The sequence below is a fragment of the Neofelis nebulosa genome, chromosome 7 (assembly GCF_028018385.1).
Source record: "Neofelis nebulosa isolate mNeoNeb1 chromosome 7, mNeoNeb1.pri, whole genome shotgun sequence".
Classification (NCBI taxonomy): Eukaryota; Metazoa; Chordata; class Mammalia; order Carnivora; family Felidae; genus Neofelis; species Neofelis nebulosa.
This window is the reverse complement of record NC_080788.1, coordinates 3,294,160-3,310,498: the sequence shown is the minus strand read 5'-3', so window position 1 is coordinate 3,310,498 and position 16,339 is coordinate 3,294,160. Positions and strand designations below refer to the sequence as shown.

The 16,339-nt window shown below is 50.4% G+C and overlaps 1 protein-coding gene across 2 annotated transcripts in view; it reads left to right on the top strand.

The window, feature by feature from the left end:
• EFL1 (elongation factor like GTPase 1) overlaps nt 1-16,339 on the top strand; it is a 122,320-nt gene that overhangs the window by 35,402 nt on the left and 70,579 nt on the right. For both annotated transcript variants that reach the window (XM_058736399.1, XM_058736398.1), the window contains 3 exons: nt 6,610-6,761; nt 6,998-7,164; nt 12,149-12,287. In XM_058736399.1, coding sequence (XP_058592382.1) covers nt 6,610-6,761; nt 6,998-7,164; nt 12,149-12,287 — 458 coding nt within the window. The remainder of the gene's footprint in view (nt 1-6,609; nt 6,762-6,997; nt 7,165-12,148; nt 12,288-16,339) is intronic.

The window sequence follows — 16,339 nt, the reverse complement described above, 5'->3', positions numbered from 1 at the left end:
CAGCTCCGGGACAGTTGGTGTGGATTGATGTGAAGTCTGAAGGAGAATATAGTAACAGTTGTAGCCACAGGTAATTTTTAGGGAGCATCTGGCAAGTTCTCCAAGCCTGGCTGGCGACCTCAGTGGAGATTTATAAGCGCATGAGCATCTCTGCTGATCTGCGTGGAGGTGGGGCGTTGGCGCCTCCAGAGATGGATGATTTCGCACGGTCCCCGAGTCTTGGAGAATCTGTTCTACAGCATCCGGGTTTTTCATGTGCATTCCCCTCCTGCCCGGCCCCGCTCCCTCCCCCTGTAGTTCAGATCCTGGTCCGTTCTTGGGGGGATTACTCGCGCCTCCAGGCCGCCTCCCCTGCCCCGGGCTCCATCGTGTGATGTCGGGGTCCAGAACGAAAACTTGACGTGGGTGCCTGGAGCCCGTCTTGTGTAGTACCCGCATGTCCTCTGGCCATTCTTTGTAGGCATTTTTCCAGCAACCCGAGAGAAGTACCATAAACATGACGTCTTAAGAACGCCCAGTACATCGGGGAGCGTCTTAAGTCTCGTTCTTGTGTGTTATAAATAACGACGCTCCCCTCACTGACTGCACGCACCGAGCTCTCTCAGTACTCGCGCCCCACCGCTGACGGGCCGTGCGGACCTGACAGCAGTTCTCCGGTGGGAGAAGTTAGTGTTTCTCTTGTACCTGCAAGAGAAGCCAGGCGCCTTAAGAAGACTGAGTTCCATGCTCAAGGTCACAGAGCTGGAAGGAGGCCACAACAGTGTCTGAGTCCAGGTGTGTCCGCTTTAAAGGCGACAGCCTTTCACTTCCTGGGTGGAGTCTGGCCCGACTCATCCACTGTGGTTTTTCTTTCTTTTCTTTTCAAGCACTTACATTTAAAAAAAAAATTTGTTTTAATGTTTATTTACATGTGAGAGAGAGAGAAAGCATGCGAGCAGGGGAGGGGCAGAGAGAGAGAAACAGAGACAGAATCTGAAGCAGGCTCCAGGCTCCAGGCTCCAAGCTGCCAGCACAGAGCCCTACATGGGGCTTAAGCACGTGAACCAAGAGATCATGACCTGAGCCGAAGTCGGACCCTTAACCGACTGAGCCACACAGGTGCCCCTCAAGCACTTACATTTGAGTGTGTTCTTCGTTTAACTTTGACAATGCTGCTGTAGTCAAATATTGAGCCAAAAGCAGCGGCGAGTAGTGAGCTGTGACTCTCCCCACTCCGCGCACTGTCTGCGCGGGACCCCGGCAGTGAGTACCGTCCCCTGGCCCCAGGGGAGGTCAGGCAGGGGCCGCCCCCGGATGGTGCCCCTCAGCCTCGCTTCGGGATTTGCGTCACAGCCCACCGGCTCTGCCTGGTGAGTGTCTTCAGCCTCCTCTGCTTCCTTCCAGCAGAGAGTTTGTCAGAAGAGAAAAAGCCATTCTGAGGACAGTGGACCTTAAATTCAGTGATCAGGTGACCCTTTTCCCGTGGACTACGGTAAAGTGGCATGACTTCATTTGTCACACATGTGACGTGTCTGTGCTTGACGGCGGCCTGGGTGAGAGGCCAGGACGGTGGTTCAGTTGTCACGAGCAGATGCTGGCTTTGAGAGCCGCACAGCGTGTCAGCCAGCTGCGCATCCCCACACGAGAAGGCGTCCTCGCGGAACAGAAACCGCATGGTCCTTGTGGTCTAAAACCATAGTAACGTCTCCTGGCTCCAGTCTTGGTTCTTGGTCCCCTTCGCCATGGAATGTTACCCTCCAGCTGTCCTCATAACCTTTGCAGTGAGAACTTCTAGAATCTTCTCTCGAGCCATCTTCCTTCCGTTGCAGCTTTCACATCCATCTAGGGCGGATCCATGCCCCACGGCCCCGGCACTGCACCACGTGCCCCGAATGTACTGAGCCGCTCCGGGCTCCCTCTTCTGAGTCCTTGCCTGCATTCCAGGTCCTCCGCAGTCGGGCCGCACACCGCCGCGCCTTCTGTCCACCCGGCCCCACGTTTATTCTTTGGCAGAGCTGGTTTTCTCATACCGTTACGTCACTCTTCTGAGATACCTGGGAGCGGATGCGTGTTTTTTACCTCTCCTTCCTGCCAGCGCCCTTCCTCCTCCCCCGGAAAGATGTCCCTGGGAGAGCCGAAGCCCCCAGCTCCACCTTCCTTAATTGCTGTTCTCCTTTGTCCTGCAATTCTCTCTTTGTAGCAGAGAGCACTCTGCTCTGCCGAAGTTTGAGAAACCTGTGTAAACTTCTGTCCGTCATCTGATTCTTATCACGGTGGTGCTTCAGGGCCAGTTTCTTATAATTCTTCCCAGTGGCATTGAGTTTGACCTCCAAAACATCATAGTAAATGGTTTCTTCCACCATTTTTTGCATCTGGTGAGCAGGCCCAGGCCAGAGTGGGGAGCGGGAAGGAGCGCGTTGCTGGGCACAGTCCTCGGCTTCTCACTGAGTGTTCTGGAAAGTTCCGCCTGGTGTGGCTTTTCACCCTTCACTCCTAAATCTAAGCTGGAGGCCATCCAGCTTCCCTGCCCTTTTCCCTTTTAGATTCTGGGCCTTTGTTTTTGCTGTTCCCAGCCGTAGTCTATCACAAGTTCTTACTAACACGTACATGGTCTACATGTGTGCTCAGGAACACTTGACTGGGAATTTTTTATGCCGTTCTTCTCCCCCGAATGTCTGCATCTGTTGCTTTTGCTTCCTTCTTGAGAAGCAGCTCTTTCTGTAACAAGATGCTGTCTTCAAACAGAAGTCACTCTTTTCTTTTTTTAAAAAAAAATATTCATTTTTTGAGAGAGTCAGAGTATGAGCGCAGGTGGGGCAGAGAGAGAGGGAGATACAGAATCTGAAACAGGTTCTAGGCTCTGAACTGTCAGCACAGAGCCCGATGCGGGGCTCGAACTCACAAACTGTGAGATCATGACCTGAGCCGAAGTCGGACACTTAACCAACTGAGCCACCCAGGTGCCCCCAGAAGCCACTCTTCCGGGTTTGTCGCTTCACATCCTCTCAGCTGCCTCTGTCCCAGCTGCAGCGGCCTTCCAGCCTGTTCTCGGACATCCCAGCCCCCTCTTGACCAGGGTCACAGAGGCCAGAGCAGGAGCATTCTGCTTGGAATCTGGAGGGTGGATGGATTTGTGTTTCTGCCTCTTCCCTTCCCCGCCCCCCCACCAGTTCACCTGCCCAACCTTTGGGTCAACGTGCTCACCTCTGCTCTCTTCCATCTCATGTTAGTAACTGCTGTCCCTTCAGGAAGAGTCAGCCACAGTTAGTCAACTACAGGCTGAATAACTCATTGCCCGCGGCTGTTCCTTGGCTGGTAGAACTCAGCTTTCTTGCGTATAGATTCCTCTTTGTTCTCAACAAACGCTGGATACGCAGTGGGTGCTGGGTGTAGTCCTTGCTGATTTCTGTCTGGCTGTCTGCTGTTTCCCTGCACACCGGTCCCGGCCCACGGCAGTGCCGGGCACGGAGCAGGTGTTCCCTGGACGGGCGGATACGTGCGCAGATGGGAGCAAGCGTCCTTACGTTTGGCGCTAACTCGATCAGTATAAACGCTAATGCTCCCCGACCGTGTCGTGAATTGAGGTAGGATATGAGGATGTAACTTACGTGAATGGATGTTCCTTTTGACCTAAAGCTAACATCATCTGCTTAATGTGATGATTATTTTATCCTCTTTAGTTCCTTCTGAAGGGGAGGGATCCTGGGGATAACGAGCACAGGGTTTGGAGTCCGAGCTGGATTTGAATTTCGGCTCCTCCCTCTATTTTCTGTGTGACTTTGGGTCAGGTTAAATTTCCTGAGCCTCTGCTGTATCAGCTGTAAACTAGAGACGATGGTGTCCGTTTCACTTAGTTGTTGTAATAAATACGTACTGTCGTACGTGTAAGGGGATTAAGACGATGTCGAGATTCTGGTGATAAGCCCATTGAAACACACTGTGTCTCTTCACCTGCAAACAGGCGTCTCCTATTTTTTTTCCTCCCTGTTCTAACGATAACATTATATTTTGCATTTCTTTTTTAACTCAGATACTCTCGTAAGAGGTTTTAGCAAAAGTCTAGAAACACAGTAAGTCATCCTGGGGCTGACTGAAGAAACAGCTGGAGGGTTTGGCTTGCAGCGGAGCAGGGGGAGAGGGGCCCGAGTGCAGGCCACCGAAAGGAGAGGGGGAGCGGATTTGTTGGATGTCGCTCTGGAGCACAGGACTGCAGCCGTGGCTAGAAGTTGTGAGGAAGGAGAGTCCGTCCTGTACTTGAACAGGCTTCTCACGCGTGGAGCTCGCGGGAAAGAGAGGCTGGTCTCCTCCAGCACAGTAGTTCTGGCTGCCTCGTGACCCCTGATCACGCCGCTCTCGGCCGCTCATGTTTTTGTGACCGTGACACAGCCCCACAGGGACATGGGTCTGACTGCAAGGGGACAGCTCCTAGAACCAGACTCATCCATTTTGAGGGGTAGGTGCAAAGGGAGGTAGGACTAGTGCCCAGTCCTGGTGGGAGACCTTGTCTAGCAGGTGAGAATCTTTCTACACAGCACTGGACAGTCAGTGATGTAAGCGGTCCCCTCCCCGACTGGCCCGCAGCGGGGCGGTAGGCAGCACCCTTCCACGCTGGCCCACATGAAGTAAGAAGGAGGAAGAGGTTTTAGGGCCCTGGTATAGGAGCTCCGAGAGTATGTGGCCATGTGGAATGCACGTGAACGGTGCACTTTCAGAACGGATATCTGAACGGGTTCCAGAGCTTAGGGGAGCAGAGGGGAGAGTGGCATGGCAGCGTGGGGATGAGACCACCTGTCAGGTGTCAGGTCAGCGGTCAGGGAGGAAAGCAGAAATCATGGGGAGGAACAGCAGGAGGGAGGCGCAGAGGGACAGGACCACACGGAGTGGGCAGCTTCCAGAGCTGGAGTGTCCAGTTAGGACCAGAGCACCGGCCCGACTGTCTGGACGCTCAGTCCCAGAGTCCGGGGCTAAGACACTGTAGTCCCGCCGGCTTCAGGGAGGCGGTTGGTCTTGCCTTGTGCCGGGGCTGAGGGTGCAGGCGGGTCTGCACAGGCCCACACGCGGGTGAGGAGCCTCGTCCTGGGAATCCGTGCACCTGCTTGGCTTCTGCCTTCCAAACTGAAGCTCCCCAACAGTGCGCATTTTTATTCAACTTAGCGCTCCCTTTTCTAAGACCCTCTCTGTGGCCTGATAGATGTGAGGGTAACTCTTTAGGAAAACAGCTCGTTCCCCTTCCCCCAACCAAGACTAACCCCCAACAGACAGACAGCCACACACTGCCTTTTCTGTGCTGGTACTTGGGTCTAATGCAACAGCTGATAATCACAATTTGACCTTTTAGTCCAGCTGAATTTCCAGCGTTCAGCCTGACCTTAAACCCTTCCTCTTGGACCCAGGTTCTTTGTGAACATATATTCTTTTTTTATATATATTAAATACAATTTATTGTCAAATTGGTTTCCATACAGCACCCAGTGCTCATCCCAACAAGTGCCCTCTCCCTGCCTATCACCCACTTTCCCCTCTCCCCCACCCCCTGTCTACCCTTAGTATGTTCTCAGTCCTTAGGGGTCTCTTAGGGTTTGCTTCCCTCCCTCTCTGTAACTTTTTTCCCCCCTCCCCTCCCCCCTGGTCTTCTGTTGAGTTTCTCAAAATCTACATATGAATGAAAACATATATATCAGTCTTTCTCTGCCTGACTTATTTCACTCAGCAGAATACCCTCCAGTTCCATCCACATTGCTACAAATGGCAGGATTTCGTTCTTTCTCATTGCCAAGTAGTAGTCCATTGTATGTGTGAACCACATCTTTATCCATTCGTCAGTTGATGGACATTTAGGCTCTCTCCATAATTTGGTTATTGTTGAAAGTGCTGCTCTAAACATTGGGGTACAAGTGCCCTTGTGCATCAGCACTCCTGTGTCCCTTGGGTAAATTCCTAGCAGTGCTATTGCTGGGTCATAGGGTAGGTCTATTTTAAAAGTTTTGAGGAACCTCCACACTCGTGAACATACATTCTTAGGCATTTGTGGGGAAAACCTCAATTTTTTAAAAAAATATTTATTTTTGAGAGAGAGAGAGAGAGTGCATGAGTTGGGGAGGGGCAGAGAGAGGAGACAGGAGACAGAGGATTCAAAGCAGGCTCTGCACCAATAGCATAGAACCCGATGTGGGGCTTGAACTCATGAACTGCAAGATCATGACCTGAGCCAAAGTCAGAAGCTCAACCGACTGAGCCACCTAGGTGCCCCCACACCTCCATTTCTTACCGAGGCCTTATGCTTGCTTCTCAGCAGGGGTGTTCTGAGCCCTGGTATCTCACTCGTTTCCGGCCTGTCCTCGTTGTTCGCCTCATAGAAGAAGGTGGGCATCAAGGGTCGGGCTCCGTGCCGTGGCGTGTGGCCGTGTGTGGGGCCGTGGACTCTTGCGTGTCTGTTCATAAGCTCAGAGTAGCTCACGCGGCATTGTAGAGACGACATCGCTACTGCGGGGGGAGAGCTCGCAGAGACCGTGCTCGGAAGGGGCTTGGGACGCGTCGCCGTCTTATCCGGCCCCGTTGCCCTTTCCCTGCGCGAGCGGACCGAGAGGTGCTGATGTTGCCGGGTGTTAACCTGTCTGTGACCTCCTGTAGACCTCTCACGCAAGAAGAAATGGCGCAGCGGCGTGAGCGTGCAAGACAGAGGCATGCAGAGAAGCTCGCAGCGACGCAGGGGCCGGCGTCCGTGGAGCCCCCGGAAGATGGCGGTGCCCCGGAAACAAGTCCAAAGGGAGAAGAGACAAAAGGTACAGCTGTCCCTAAATAGGTTTGGTGCGAAATAGTTGTTTTGACTTAGGACGCTCATCCCCGGACTCTGGAGCTTGGCTTTAACTGTAGCTTTAATCCGTCTTCTGTCATTCTTGGTGCTTCTTTCCTGAGACTGGGCCAGATCGCTTGTATTCACCGTCTGCTCTGTGTTTTTAGGCATCTCCTGGACTGGAGGGAGCACTCGTGGCACTCATTGTCCTCTCGTTTCTGGCAGGTGATGAGCACCAGGTGGAGGGTAAGACCCTTAAACCTCAGCCCGAAGAAGGAAGCAAGCACGAGTCTTTCGTTGCCTTTGCTCGAGTGTTCAGTGGTGTGGCTCGAAGAGGAAAGAAAATGTTTGTCTTGGGACCCAAATACAGCCCCGTTGAGTTTTTGCGGCGGGTAAGAATTAGAAATAAAATGTCACTGTAAATGGTTTTTGTTTTATTTATTTTGAGAGAGAGTGTGTGTGAGCAGGAGGGGCAGAGAGAGAGGGAGTGTGAGGAGCCCCTTGTGAGGCTCGAACTCACGAACCGTGAGATCGTGACCTGAGATGAAATCAAGAGTCAGGCACTTAACCGACTGAGCCACCCTCGCACCCTCAAGACATTAGTATGTCGTTTCACGGTTCTTAAATGTTTCCGTATCGGATGAGATTACCTGATTGGTAGGTTTATTTTGTCTCTAGAAAGGCACGTTCAGGTGAATCCATATATCTCCTCTTAATATTGCTTTGGTAACATTTGGTAAATCTGTCTCAGTGGCATTTGGAAAACTGAACCAGTATGTGAACTCCGTTTTCAGGCCTCATTTAACTGTAAGGCTTTCCAAGGCCAGAGGAAAGGGCTGGTTAAGAACAGCTGTCATGCGGGGGCCACGGCAGCGGCAGGACTTCATGAAATACGGAGATCCAAAAACTAGGGGGCTCAGGCTGAGGGGAGGGGCAGTGAGCAGGTGACAGGCCGCGGTCGCGGTCACGGTCACAGCACGGCAGGTGGAGCCCAGAAATTGATCAGGAAGGTCTGTAAGCAGGTGAACAGCCAGCATCCAGTTACGTACACCTGAGCCGAAGGGCAGAAAACCCCGCAGGCTTGAGCAGCCTCGGGTCACTTTTTGGACGTAAGCAGAGTGTATGCATCGTAGTTAAATCGTGAAGGTCGCAGGGTGATGAGGATGCCAGCGGTGCAGGCGGTGAGTCAGGATCAGCAAGAAGCCCTGAGAGCTTGTAAGAGTCGCGGCCTCACGAGCAGAAGAGCGTGCGGTCCTCTCCTTGCGGGGAGAGCAGGGAAGCTGCGGCCTCGGCCGTGGCAGAGACAGAGTGGCAGGGGGAGGCTCTGCCGTCAACTTGCCTGGCCTAGAGTGCTCTATTCCGTCAGTTTTAGCTAATCCTTGGCGATGACTCTGCCGAGCGGCCCTCGGCGGGCTGTGGCATGTCGTGCTTTGGCGAGAGGGAGCGCGGCCGCTGGCGTGGGGACGGGGCGGGGGGGGGGGGGGGCTGGTGTGCTCACGAGCCCGTTTACGCTCGTTGACACGCTGCTTTAGACGTAGTTGATGGTTTGTTACTCACCAGTAAGGCTCGAGTGGTGGCCCGTCTTCTTCCTTCTTTGTTCTCTGTACCGTCAAGGTGAGGAAGAAACTTGTTACTTGGCGTGGCATGGAGTTAGTGGGCTTTAAGAAGTCCACGAGCCCTCCAGTTTATCTTCTCTGTGGAGCGCAGCTCTGCTCTCGAGGGGCTGGCGGCTGGAATCCACTCGTCCTGTGCCACCACCCGAGGGGCAGTGACGGAACGAGTTGACCGCACGGAGGACTCCGAACTCCGGTAGCCGGAGCCCCGGAAGGTCTCCTTCCCACCTGGTTTTCTAAACTGTCATGGGTATCACACACCCAGAGATAAACCTCACGTGGACTTGGGGTCCTGTCCGCCGGGTGGCCTGCCTGTTACAGACTACCGCGGATGGAGCAAATCCACGGTCTCCGTGTTTCTGTGGAGCGGGAGTCCACGCCGGAGTGTAGAGCAGACTGTGTTCTCCAGAGGTTCAACCGGGAAGGGGTCTGCCCCCGGGTTGGCTCGGGTTGCTGGCCGAGTCGCATCCCAGTACCTGGAGGGCTGAGGGCTCCACGTTCTTTCTGGCCTAGAAGCCGCCTGTGGTTTCCCGTCATTTGGCCTTTCCCGGCTTGGCGGTGCCCCTTCCAGCTGGCAAGGAGAGTCTAGGCTGAACTTATCAGCAAGACGGTCTCGTGTGATGTTACGCAAGCATGAGAGTGACGTCCGCCGCCTTTGCCGAGCGCTGTTGGTGAGGAGCGAGCCACCGGCCCCGGTCACGCCCAGGGGAGGGGGTTGCGTGAAGGCGTGAACACCAGGCGGCAGGAGTCATGGGGAGACCACCGTCAGTCTGTCTGCTACTCTTTTGCCTTTTTTTTTTTTTTTTTTGTAGTTTTACGACCTGTATATGCACTGAGAAAAATCTCTTCTGTCTGAACTTTGTATAGATGGAATCTTCCTGTCGGTATTCTTCTACAGCTCAGTTTTTTTTACCTAACATCGTGAGGTTGATCTAAGTCAACACCTGTTCCTGTACTCCGTTCATTGTTCGTTGCCGCATAGTATTCCGTTGTGTAGACAAACGTTTTATGTTTCGCTTTTCCAGTTACTGTGTATTTGGGCTGCATTCGTTTTTGGCTCATCTAAACAATGCTACCTTGAATATTTTTGTACAGATTTCCTTAGGCACATTTGCGAGAAGTTCTCGGTAATACACCCTTAGAGGGATCCTCTGGGTAACAGGATCTGTACATCTCCAGCTACCTGGTTAATTCCAGATCGTCCTCCAGAGGAGCGTCCCATGTGTCACCAGCTCCATTTCCACACCGTCCCCAAAATGTGCTGTTGTCAGGGTCTTAATTTTTGCCAGTCAGATGTGGATGACCTGGTCTGTTCAAGTGGTTCTAATTCACATTTTCTTCACTACCCTTTTAATATGTTCATTGGCCATTCGTGCCTTTTCCTGTGGAGATATCTTTGGGTCATTTGCATATTTTTCACTTGTGCTGGATATATTTTTAATACTGGTTTTTAGATGTTCTTTGTAGAAGCTGAATGCTAATTTCTTGTCAGTTCTAAGTTTTGCAGATTTCGTCTCCAGCTCGGGACTTGTCACACGTTCTGTTAGTACATTTTAATGTAAACAAGTTCTTAGTTCTAACGTGGTGGAATTTACCAGTCTTTTCCATTATGAGTTTTGGTTTTTGTATCTTGTTTAAGAAAATTAAAATTATGACCACACGGAAGCCCAAATTTTTGCCTGTGTTTGCTTCTAAGGTTTAACGTTTTGCCTTTCACGCTTAAATGTTTGGTTCGGTATTTATATATTCTATGAGGAGAAGGGATCCACTTTTGTTTTTGTCCCCATACAAACACCAGTGGCCCTAATACGATTCATGAATGTCCATCTCGACCCACCACTCTGTCATCTGTCCCAAGTCGCGTTTCGCTTGCGCCTCGGTCTGTTTCTGGACCAACAGACTTCATTTGTTCTGTTTGTGTGTCACCGTCTCTGTTGAGTGCTGACTTCACTTCTAAGTGTTTTGATATTTCAAAGGCTGTGCCCTCTACCGTGTCTGTCTTTGTGAGTGCCTTGCTTACTGCTAACTCTTTACTCTTCCATACAAAGTTGATGGTCGGCTTGACAGGTTCCATGAAAAGCTCCTTTGAGAGACCGGTTGCTTTAAATCAGTACGTGTGTTTGGTACGAGTCAACATTTTGTAATACAGAATCTGTCTGTGAATCTCTCAGGCATATCTGCCTGTTCATTTAGGTTATTTTAAATGTCTTTCGTTAACGTTTTACAATTTTATCCATAAAGATACTTAATCACTTTGTTAGACTTCTTCCCAGCTATCTTATATTTTGTTGCCGTTCTAAAAGTTACTGTTTAAAAAAATGTATTTTTCCTCTTGCTGACGTAGGGACAGCTAACTTTTGTATAATGATCTTGTGTCTGGCCACCTTGCTTACAGTGTCTTACTAATTATCATTTATCTGTAGCTGGTTCTAAGTGGATGATTATATTATCTATAGATAATTTTTTGTCTTCCAATTTAATCCTTTTTAAAATTTCTTTCCAGTTTGTCTTTAGAGCTATCCTGCAGACCTGTCATTGAATCAGAACATGTACGTTTAAACGTAGCATGCGCCCGAAAGGCCCACATTTTCCTAGGGTTTCCAAGTTCACCCTAACGCAATAGCTTCTCCCTCCTCTGAGTGTCTGTGAATTTACTTGCCTGTAGTGCTTTTTTGTCACTCACTCTGTTTGTGATGTTAGTTATCTTTGTATATGCTGTAACTTAACATTTTTTCTCTTCATAGACAGCAGTAGCACGGTGCCTTGGGCCTGTGGGTACCAAAGGTTAGTTGGTTGATTTTGAAGGCCTTTAGGGTACTTGCATTTATATGGAGGTCGCTGAATGATACTGTCTTGAATGCTGAATAATTCTTGACAAAACTTAAGATCAAACATGATACGAGGTGAGCGCATAAATCTGTTATCCCTGCAGCATATCCCTGCGGTAACTTGCTCTGTCTTCTCATCGGTGTCCCCAGTATTCACGGCCTTCCAGATTAACAGCCTAGCGTGTAATGGCCGTGTTTGGCCATTTTCGTGGCGTTTTATCACTGGCTGCTCTCCCGCTTGGTCATTTCCTAGTGTAACCCGGCACCAGCACCTGCTCTCTTGCTGAGTGCTTGCAGGGCATTATGATGAGATTAAAACAATTAAAACAATTTTTTTAATGTTTATTTTATTTTTGAGAGACAGAGAGAGACAGAGCACGAGCCAGGGAGGGGCAGAGAGAGAGGGAGACACAGAATCGAAGCAGGCTCCAGGCTCCGAGCCGTCCGCACGGAGCCCGACGCGGGGCTCGAACTCACGGACCGCGAGACCGTGACTTGAGCCGAAGACGGACGCTCGACCGACTGAGCCACCCAGGCGCCTTTAGATGAAAACAATTTTAAGTGATAAAAAGCGTGGAAGTAATAGCACAGTGGTACCAGGACTGGTGTGTGGCACGGTTCCCGGAAATACTGGCCAGGGGCTGTGGGGATTTTTGGTTTTTGGCTAATATGGAGGTACTAGGTCACAGAATTGATATTACTTAGTCGTAAAACTGATGCCTGTGTCCCTTTCTTGACAGTTTTTAAATACTTGAGAAATTTAGATTTTATTCTTAAAGCTCGGCATCCTTTCTATCACTTCAGATTTCCGGGCTTCAGGTTGACGTGACGTGACCGCACCATCTCCCCTGTGGATCAACGTAACCTTATCGACACGAACTAACGTTTCTGTTTGACGTCTCCTAACTTCTCTCCAATCGTTTCTCTTTGGCCAGGTGCCGTCGGGCTTCTCCACCCCACTGGACGACCTCCCCCCGGTCCCCCACATGGCGTGCTGCACTCTGGAAAACCTGTATCTCCTGATGGGGAGGGAGCTGGAAGGCCTAGTGGAGGTGCCTCCAGGAAACGTGCTAGGTAAGGCGGCCCTGTGGGCCCCTCGCGTGCCTCGTCTACACTCCATTCTGAGAGGTCGCCCTGCCCTACCTGCCGCACAGACTTGTGAAATTTTGAAGGAAATGGCTTTGATCTCTTTTTCACTTTGGTTATTTTTTTCTGGCGTCCTGAGCCTTTAAGTTTGTGCGTTTGAGGAGTTAGCATGTGGATCAGTAACTTGCTGTGGGTTCTGGAAGTTCTGTTTTTAAAAGTACTGCCCGAGTAATTGGTGAATGCCCTGTTTTAAGCTGGGGCTCCGTTTGGTTGGGAGCAAGAAGGGGGTTTTCTGCTCACTTAAAAGTCAGTCTGGATGACTAAGACACTTCTGGTTCTCAGTTATTGGAAACTATTCTGATGTAAAGTTCTATTTAACTCATTTCCTCTGTTCCAGTATTTTTTATCCATTAAATGTTGCTTTACTAATAGTAGTTATCAGGGCAGCTGGGTGGCTCAGTCGGTTAAGCATCTGACTCTTGATTATGGCTTGGGTCACGATCTCACCGTTTGTGAGATCAAGCCCCATGTCAGGCTCTATGCTGACAGCTCGGAGCCTGCTTGGGATTCTTTCTGCCCTTCCCCCACTCATGCATGCTCTCTCTCTCTCTCTCTCTCTCTCTCTCTCTCTCTTTCTCTCTCTCTCTCCCTCTCACACACACATACACACACAAAATAAATAACCTTTAAAAAAGAGAGAGAGAGAGAGAAAGAGGGGTTCCTGGGGGACTCAGTCAGTTAAGCGTCTGACTCTTGATCTCGGCTCAAGTCATGATCTCCTCGTTCATGAGATTGAGCCCCACGTCGGGCTCTGCACTGACAGCACAGAGCCTGCTTCGGATTCTCTCTCTCTCTGTCTCTGCCCTTCCCATGCACACGTGCACATGTGTTCACTCTCTCTCAAAAATAAATTAACTTAAAAAAAACCCAAACTAATAGCGTTTATCAGTTTATATCCATAAATACTGTTTGTCGACCCTGCAGTGCTTCTTACATACTTGGCTTCTGCTTCTGTGGGCAGAATTCACGTTTTGAGGACCTTAGTGAACCCTGAAGTCTCGGATTGAGGGATTTTCCTCGGAGCATCACGGGACCGGAGTGTGCTGTGAAATGCTCTACGTCCTGTACTGCTGCTTTCTGAGCCCGTAGGGTGCTTGTCGGCCATAAAGCTGTGTACTGGGTGATTGCTCGGCTGGGAATTCTCTTTATGTTTTAGAGAAATGGTCCAGACTGCTGGTCCACGACAGCTAATGATTGATCTGGATTTTGTGAACTTGAGACCAAGAAACTTGCCTGAGCATTTTGCCACTCCTTCACAGAGACCCATTCTTCTCTCTTATGTTTGAATTCTTTTCTTGTGGAGGGGCATGAAATTAGTGGAATTCCTAGCTTCTCATCAAGTGTTCCCCGTTCTCTTCCAACCCTTTGGAAAATGCCAGCGGACCTTGACGGTTGGTACGTTTGTGAGCTGCCGTAGCCAGCAAAGTACCGTAGCAGGAAGGACATGGGAAGAAGAACGAATAATAACCTGTCTTTGTTTATAAGCCTTCCTTGGGATGGCCGTATTGCTCAACTTCAGCCCATTTTGTTTCTTCAGTGCAAGGTAAGGCGGAAGATCTTGGACCTAACGCTCAAGGGCAAGGGAAGGTATCTGTAGAGTGGACGGTGTTTGCCATGTCTCCTCCCGTTAAGGCCCAGCGTTTGTAGTCTTTGCCTGGTCGAGGTTGGGAACTTGACGGGCAGTGGTTCTCTCTTCTGGCTTTCCATCTGCCGTCCAGGACTGAGGTTCCGCAGCTGATGAGGAGGGACGCCGTCTCTCTCTCATCTGCTTCTCCAGGCAGCCCTCCCCTGCTATCTGCGGTGAGCTAGAACTCTCTTCCTCTTGGAGAAGAGACACGTGCCTCCTTCTCTTTTCCTGGTATTTCAGAATAATTGCGAGGTGATGGTGAAGGTGCGTAAACATTTGTTCACCAGATTTAGCGATCTGGAAATAACACAGACGGACGCACCACTTTGGGTCAAAACGCACGGAGGAGGAAGCCGGATTAATTTTGCCGAAGAGCTAAGCTTGTGTGTAGCTGCAGGTAACCGAAACCCAAACGCATGCTTGTGATGAATTTCACTCGCCAGGAAGCCTGAGCACACACTGTCCGGGGCCGGAGTGACGGCTCTCCCGTGTCCTCAGCGAGCCAGGTTCCTTCTGTCGGCCTGTTTGCAATCCTAGATTATGCCCCCAGGGAACCAAGGTGGCTCTGGCGTCTCCAGGAATCACAGCCGCGTTCCTGGCAGGAAGAGGGCACTAGGGCCAAAGGCCTTCTCACAGCACTGTTGCCATTTGGGAAGAGATGCCCGCTTAGTGACTTCTCTGTACTCTCATTTTTTGTGGCTTTTGTCACATGGCCGCCCCTAGCCGCAGTAGGAGCAAGGCGCTGAGTATCTTACTCTGACAGCCTCCGCAGTTAAGACAAGGAGTTTGGCTTGTGAGTGGCTTTTGACTAGCCGGTCCACACGGCCGCCCGCTTTCCTCCCACGCTTGTCTAGCGCTGCCTGCGGCCCCTCTGTCAGGATTCTGTTTCTTTGCATTCAGGAGGGCCGTGCACCAGAAGGGTTATGAATGTGGCATTGAAGGAGCTGGAATCCAGCCAGCCACTGTGACTTGCCTTTTGAATGGAAACTAAAATAATTGTTTTCCTTTTATTAATCCAAATCTCACTGAGCCCTGTGCAGGACTAGAAAACACGAGTATACAAAAATTCTGGTCATGGTTTTGCTGGTTATTAGCCTTAGTTATATGGCCGCAGGCCAGTTGTATGACCTTTCTGGACTTGAGTTTCCCCAAAAGATTTAGACCAGAGCAGTGATTGCTAACGTTTCGTGTGGTAAAAATAGACTAGCCACTTTAAATTTGTTTTAAGAAGACTGTTTGTGGGTTCCCAGGACTTTTATTATATTTCTCGCGTACTGTTACACTTACCATACATTCTAAACGTTAAGGACAGAATATTAAATAGCATCGTATGGCGTACTTTCTTTGGTCTAGCTATAAAATATACACAGAATTACATTTTGTTTGTAAAATACGCACAACGTTGAAGTTTAAAATGGCCAATTATTATGGTAGGTTGACATTTCCATAAGGATGGGGTGAGGTAAAAATTCTTAGTACGTACGTATGTCATGAAAATCTAGAGTGGGTTATATCAGTTTTCCACTGATGAAAAAAAGTCCAAACTACATTCTCTCTCAGGGCCCGGCTTTAACTTTTCAGGCTTGTGTTTCTTAGAGAAGAACCTTCAGATCATTAGGAATTAGGGTATCTCCCTCCCTGGTGCTCCTTTGGAAGAATACTGGTTACTTGGTTGGGTCGATAACCCATTTAAGTGGCCCCATTGGAACCTCTTGAACCTGGTTACCAGCCTTGGAGTCAGAGTGACCCTTTTAGGCAAAAGCCACTTGCTAATTGGTTACAAAACTGGAGCCCTTGTCATAGGAGCAGTAGTTTCATCAGCCACGTGCTTAATAAGGAACTTTCCAAAGCTGGGAGGAGGTTCAGGGAGGAACAGAGGAGCAGGCCCAGGGCTGCGGCGGGTTGAGTGGGGAGAAGCCCTCGGCCAGGAACGGATAGGACAGCCCAGGGGAATGGGAGCTGGGCCGCCAGCCCCGAGGCTGCTGGGCCGGGTCTGCTGAGCACGCGGCGGGGGGTCAGCACCGGTGGGTTTGCTGTGTTTACTGGTTGTGTTTTTCTTTCATTTTTTTTTTTTAAATATTTATTCATCTTTGAGAGACAGAGAGCATGAACAGGGAAGGGATAGGTAGAGAGAGGGAGACACAGAATCCGAAGCGGGCTCCGGGCTCCGAGCTGTCAGCCCAGAGCCCGACGCGGGGCTCGAACTCACGCACCGTGAGATCGTGACCTGAGCCGAAGTCGGACGCTCAACCGGCTGAGCCACCCGGGGGCCCCTGTTGGTTGGCTGTTTAACTTAAAACAGGTTTGTCTTCTTGGGAGATTTCAAGTTAAAAAAAAAATAAGATGGGCGGCT